Source organism: Quercus lobata, chromosome 4, assembly GCF_001633185.2.
Source record: "Quercus lobata isolate SW786 chromosome 4, ValleyOak3.0 Primary Assembly, whole genome shotgun sequence".
Taxonomy (NCBI): domain Eukaryota; kingdom Viridiplantae; phylum Streptophyta; class Magnoliopsida; order Fagales; family Fagaceae; genus Quercus; species Quercus lobata.
This window is the reverse complement of record NC_044907.1, coordinates 67,431,513-67,438,553: the sequence shown is the minus strand read 5'-3', so window position 1 is coordinate 67,438,553 and position 7,041 is coordinate 67,431,513. Positions and strand designations below refer to the sequence as shown.

The following is a 7,041-nucleotide window of genomic DNA, read 5'->3' as shown; positions in this document are numbered from 1 at the left end:
AGAATGAGAACAAGAGCCGAATATGCATTATAGATGATATCAAATTCAGAATACAGTGAATAATCACCACTCATGCATTCAGAGGTCTCTAAGTCAATGACCCAAGGTGAGGACGTGTAAATGGTCATGCAATCAGTAGTAACTAGCAATAGAATCAACAACCAAAAGCAGATCGACAGTCTTTTTGAAACATTTTTGTTTAAACTTCCTTAGTAGTATAAATCATAGCATCTTTGTTTAGGATAAAGAACAAAATGGTACTAACAGAAACACGTCATTTAAGCACATAAACATGCTGATCCACATATACGCTGACATAAACATGTGATTGAATTCAGCTAAGCATGAGATAATAGCATTCCTTATCTAGATATCTGTTAGAGGACAGAGACAGGTGGACATAGCATCATCACATATCTTGGAACCGACTCTCTGTTATATAAATTAGCTTCTGATCATTGAAATTATGGTTAAAATGTAGTATAGGAACCAACAAAGACCATGTAGCTTGAACCAAGGGAGCAAGAACAAGAGCATGGAATGGTAACAGTCTCACTTGACAGGCACTCAGCTTCTCCTTCTCAATTATCTCAGTTTTAGGGCTTCTTATATTCTCCTGTTTTTCTGGTCATTTTTTCTTTTAAATTGAAGTCAGGAGAGCTCTAATGTAGCTCTTTGTAACACTACCAGAGAGACACACAAGCAAAAAATGATTATGTTGGCCAAATATTGTTTTTTGTTAATGCTGTCCTACTTTGATATGTGCACAAAAACCATCCATACAAGTATCAAATACTAATATATAGTAGCCACAAAAGGATATGTAAACCTGGGTAAAAATCAAGCTTTTAGCAAGACAAACATGCCTACTACTAAAAGGATAAGGAATAACAAAGGTTTCAATTCGTCCATACCAATAATTACTTCACTTCTTATATACACTCCGCCATATGCTTAGTAAGATACCACGTTTGCTCCATCAAATAAAACAAGACTCTCCATGAAAGTAGCTACAGATGAATAATGTTGGATATCAGGATCCTTCTTCTCATGTAGAGTTTCAGTGTCAACTAATACAAACTTAAATCCCTGCACCTCTGCTTGATCATTGATGTAGCAAACCAGAAGCGAACCATACTCGGTAAAGGCAATGCAATGAGCTACTCTTTCAAATGGTACAACAAAGAGTTTATTCCAAGACTCAATCACGCCGTACTCCTTCATCATCCATATGGAGTATTGGGTGCCAGGTTGTTCCCTATGTTCCCACGCAAGTAAAGCCAATTTCCCCTTGAACAATGCAAGAAATCTCTGGAAGGTGTTCTCATCAACAGACCCATCAGGCAGTGCTAGCTCTCTGAATCGCTCGCTATTGACATCAAAAGCCATAATCATCCTACTCCAGTGATTCTCTTCACCTTCTACGGCATTTGACACCCAGTGCAAAGCTCCATTAACCAATGGGATTGGCAAAGGATGGTTTTTATCATAGAACATAACATTGGTTGCTGTCAAACTGGTGGTTCCAACACTCCTCCACGAATCCGAACTTAACGTGTACACCTCAATCTCATGTGTAAACAAAGACAAACAGGAAATCCTCACAACCTTGTAGTCATTATTCTCGGGATGATACGAGAATCCGAGCGTAACGCCTTTTAACTGTCCTAAGCAAGTATCAGGCAACCTCTTGAACATTCTAATGCTGGGGTTCCACAAATATACAACATTAGCGGAATTGGCGAAACACAACAAGCCATTGCAGGAACCAACTATTTGGGTATAGATATAATGAAAATCAAAGGGGATTCCAAGCTCGGAAATCCTGTCAAAAGTGCGGTCTAAAGCGACCGTACAAACTGGTCTTTGAAAACCAATGTTGTCAGAGGGCATGTGTATGACAAAACCATTATCATTTTCATTATCATTATCATGGGAATCCTTGATGTTTTTAAGGTGGGTGGAGATGAAATTGGGGTTGGTGATTGAGGAGTTGTAGGATTTAGATATGCACCTGAATCTTATGACTGATTTCACAGGTAGTCTTGCCAGGATGTTCAGTACGATGTCGTACGGAAGATAGCCTTGTCGGAGAATCGGTTGTTGTGGACGTGCTTCTCCCATTTGGGATTGGACCAAAACGGTAACCTAAACAGACTTATTTCAGTTCCACTGCTCTTCTCCTCTGGTAGACTGGCACTACGAAGCCAAGTCAATTTGTTCCCCATATTTTAGTAACAGTTAATTTGGTTTTTATTATTTTGAACTTGTCATTAATTTAGTCCTTACCGTTAACTTATTAACGAAAAATGCTTATGTGGCACACGGCATGCACAATAAGCACACTTAATGCTTACGTGGCTACTAAAATAATAATAAAAAATTGAGAAATAATATATTTACAACATTTTTACAACAAATCCTAAGTGACAAGTTGTTACTAGTTGTTATTATTGGGGCAAAAAAGTAATCTTAGCATTAGTTTAAAATTTGAACCAATAACAACTAACCACTTGTGATTTGTTATAAAAATATTATAGACGTAGCATCTCTCAAAAAAAATTATTTATCATTCAAAAATGCAATGTCAGTATTAAATAAAAAATTATCATCGCACACCTTTGGTGCGATGATCACTACACAAGTATAAGTGCTTGTAAGGTGTGGGGGGTAAGGATCGGGGTTTAAGTCTCTAAGAGAGAATTTCACATATATATATACACATAAATTAGATTATAGTAAAATTTTTATCTTGTATAAAAAAAATTAAAAATTAAAAAAAAAATCCACATTAAGCCAAAAAAAAAAAGTGAGTCCCGTTTGTTCTTGCTCTTTCTTGGCAGCCAAATACAACAATCTAGAAAGACAAAAATCAACTCAGAGAATTCATAATAACCAAATCCACATCAACAAAGGCATTAGTGGAAGTGGTCTTTTTCCTCTTGAGAAACTTCTCGAGAGAGAATGTTGGCGGTGGTGCTATTTGCTAAGGTTGAATCCAATGGCTCAAAAACTCTACAGTTTGATTGGGCCAAGTTGTGTACCTGCTTGGGTTGAATCCAAGAAGGCCAAGGAGCATAAAGCCATCAAGCCTTTTGCTTTTAGAAGACCACCTTCTCACCCTCCTTACAAGGAGGCATTCTTGTGCACTATTGTGTAATTATTTATTTGAATCCAAGTTTTATCAAATTTTGAGACGGATCTATGTGTGTTGTATTGTGTTAATATTGCAGATGGTTAAGGAGGAGAAGATAAGTTCGAGTTAGTACGCGAATGCCAAGTTCATTTTCTTGAAACAAAATTTGGTTATTGTGAATTTTCTGGATTGAGTTCGATTTTTGTGTTTTTGGGTTTCTGTGTTTGGTTGCCAAGAAAAACTAAGGAATTTTATAAAATAATCCATTCAAAATTATTTTTTTTCTGCTTTGGGTTTTTTGTTTAATGCTGACATGGAATTTTCTAAATGATGAATAATTTTATTACAGTTATTTTCAGTGGCCACGTAGGCATTAAGTGTGCCTACTATGCATGTTGTGTGCCATGTAAGCATTTTCCGTTAATGAGTTAACGGTGGGAACCAAATTGATTGTAAGTTCAAAATAATAGGGACCAAATTGATTGTTACTAAAATGTAGGGACCAAATTAACTATGACTCCAAAATATAGGAATCAAAATAGTGTTTTCGCCTTTTTTTTTTTTAATTTTGTCTTTAGATAATGGTATTATTACACAATTTTTTTTTTACTAAGGGCCTGTTTGGATAAACTGTTTCAAAAGGTGCGTTTTTAAAACTAACGTTTTTAAAACGTGCGTTTTGAAAACTCCATTTTAAAAACCACAGATAAGTGTTTGGTAAAAATGTGAAAATATGCATTTTCTATTTTTAAAACCATATTAAGCGTTTGGATAAGCTGTTTTAAAAATAGCTGTTTTGAGTATAAATTCCAAAAAAGGACTTAACTATTTTTGGAAGGTTATATTGTCATTTTTCCTGTGATTGATGTTTTTTTATTATTGAAAATATGTAATTAAGCTTAACAATTACATTAATAATAACAACAATAATGATGTTTTTGTTGTTGAAATTCATGGAGAAAAGTTTATCAAATTTAAAATATTAAAAATAACTCATCAAGAAAAAGATATTAAACTGATTAGGAAAATAATTATATCAAAATGTTAATTGCCAACAATATCAATACTAGAAAATCCATTATAATAATAATAATAAAAAGTTCTTATCCGAAAAATTAAAAACCAAAACAGAAATAATAAAAATATCGTTTACAACCCGCAAATGGATCGAGCTATTTTGTCACGAACAAATTTCATCTCCTCATCTTATATATTTTCAACGTTTGCCTGTCTGCTACTACCTTCTCCACTACTATTGCTTCTTGGTCTGCCCAAGCCATGTTCATCCCAATTGAATCCCTCGTCTTCCCTATCATGTCTTCTAATAAAATTATGCAAAACACAAGTAGCAACTATAATGTTTCTTTGGTGCTTAATGTCATAAGGTGGCATTTACTTCAAAATTTTCCATTTATTCTTCCACACTCCAAAAGTTCGCTCAATTGCACTTTTAAGTGATGAGTGAACATAATTAAATCTCTCTTCTATGTGATTCCCTCGACCAGCTCGTCGAAAATCTGAAAGATGATACCTCTGTCCCTTATAAGGTGGCAAATATCCTTTCCTTAAGGGGTATCCAGCATCAACTAAATAATATTTTCCTAGTAAAAGAAAAAAAATATAAAATGTACATAAATAATATCCTTCATACATATTTAATATATAAAAATTTTATATACCTGGTGGTGGTTTTGGAAAGTTGACAGATTGTTGACGGATAGTATCTAAGAAAATACGTGTATCATGTGTTGCACCCTCCCATCCAGCCATCACAAATGTGAAAAGTAAATCAAAATCGCATGCTGCCATCACATTAAAAGATGTCACGCCCTTTCTATTATAATATGAAGCTTTCTTGTCGTCCGAGACAACAACTTGGATATGTGTACCGTCAATGGCATCAATGCAGTCCTAAAATAGAATATAGAGTTTAGATACTTAGGAAATAAAGTTTAGAAACAAATTAGAATGTATGAAATGAATACCTGAAAGTGTGGCATGTACAATGGATTCTTCTGTATATGTCTTGGAACTACACTAAATGTAGGGTCAGAAGGCTTGAGGATATCCATTGACATTATGTTAAGGTGTTTCAGAACTGTATGAAAATGTCTATGTATAGTCTCACCAGAACATTGGAATCTTTCTTGAACCATCCTATAACAAGCTCCTTGTCCAAGTATCATTAAACATATACCTACTGACTCTTCAAGCCTAATATGCCTTGTGTGTTGAAGCCCATATGTATGTTGTAAAACACTACACAATTGAAGGAAAACATGTGGCTTCATTCTAAACATTTCGTTTCATTACCCATCAAACAATCCATCAACCACATATAGCCAGTTTGTTCAGAATCTCTACAAGGTTGTTTATCAATATATTTAATATAATATGTCACTGCAACATGACATCCAGCAACAACAAGTTCATATAATTCCTCATCATCATATTCATCGTTATCCACATCATAAGAATGATCTTCATCACTATTATCAATATGATCATTGTAATCCATAGGAATATCACCTAAAAAATTATAGCAATAAATTAGATAAATCACAATAAAGAAAATGACCAAACATTTAAAAGAAGAAACAGGTTACACCATTTGTGATGAAATTAATCACATTTTTATGTAAAAATACTAGTTAACATCAGGCCAGGAAGATTGCAAACCATATGGACTTATAACAACCTGAAAACTATGTAACTCAAGGTAACTCTATTCGAACTAGCTCACATCTTAAAATTTGGTAGTCCAAGTGCAGCTGAAGTAACAAAATCTATAATAACTTCATTATGAAGTGTTATTTTCTCTACTTATTTATGAGAAAATGGACTGTATTGATTCAATAAGTTCAAGCAGGTGAGACCTGCACCAATACTACCTCCAACACATGAAAAAATTGAAGAAAGATCAACTAAAAAACCATTAACAAAAACACTATTTGTAACAACCCAAGCAATCTTTATGGTCACTTTGGCTGCTGAATCACATCAATACAAAAGCTAAGACCTTGGCACTTGGCAATAATAATGTTAAAAAGCAAATTATTGGAGTAGGAGAAGCAGCCTAGTCAAAGAAAAGCAATAGTAACTAACATGATATGCATTCACATGTCTATAAGCACAACAATTTGCACAAACATTCATAAGTTTGTCCTCTAATGGATGTTCCAATTTTGATACACGTGCATTGAAAGTTGAAACCACAAAATTCTCTTAAGTCACGAAAACTTGAAATTGAAAAGTAACAGAAGAAATTCATTTTGGAACTTATGCAACATAAGGTTTCTATGTACAAATATGTAATGGGATCGGCTGTTATAAAAAGAAAATATGCAAGAATCTAATAGCTTTTAAATAAAACTGTTTCATCAACTAAATCTTCCAAAGTAAAGTGCAAGCAGTGTTCAATTACACTTCCTTAACACACATAATTTGGCCAAAGATCAAACCAGCAGTAGTGTTAATCAACCCAGATTTGCAGCAAAGTAATCCAAAGGATACAAATTTAAAAGGATAGCAAGGATGCCAAGGAAGGATATTTAGCCAGACCCAAGTACTTGGTAAAAAAAATTCAGTCCTGAAAAGAATTACTCATTACCAATGTAGACAATACTATTTAATAGGCACAGGGTGTACAAAAAATATGTTGTGCTGGTCACAATCAATCACCCCTGTTAAGAACAACTAATTGAAAAAAGAAAAAGAAAAAGAATTAACTTCTAGCTTTATATTCAAAATTAAAACCAGCACCAATTCTAGTAGAAAGTAAAATACATGTAGGCCAAGAATTCACACTTCCAGAAACAATGGCATCAGTCAATTAGAGACTAGAGGTTCAAGTTTAGTACAATAAATTTAAGAGCTACAACTAAAACAAGATATACCAGTAACAA

At 34.0% G+C, this 7,041-nt stretch overlaps 1 protein-coding gene across 1 annotated transcript; it reads right to left on the bottom strand.

Annotated features, from left to right (window-relative positions):
• Positions 1–820: 820 nt before the first annotated feature.
• LOC115987541 (F-box protein CPR1-like) lies at positions 821–2,206 on the bottom strand. Its single transcript, XM_031111114.1, has 2 exons — positions 2,015–2,206; positions 821–1,705 (listed from the first exon to the last, which is right to left on the bottom strand). The coding sequence occupies exons 1-2, from the start codon at positions 2,122–2,124 to the stop codon at positions 955–957; spliced, it is 861 nt and encodes a 286-aa protein (XP_030966974.1). The 5' UTR covers positions 2,125–2,206; the 3' UTR covers positions 821–954.
• Positions 2,207–7,041: the final 4,835 nt, after the last annotated feature.

Bases quoted from the DNA above. Each gene is read 5' to 3' on its own strand.
- LOC115987541 (XM_031111114.1), bottom strand. From the start codon at position 2,124: ATGGGAGAAGCACGTCCACAACAACCGATTCTCCGACAAGGCTATCTT. The intron at 1,706-2,014 runs GTGCATATCTAA...GTGGAACCCCAG, and splicing joins AAATCAGTCATAAGATTCAG to CATTAGAATGTTCAAGAGGT.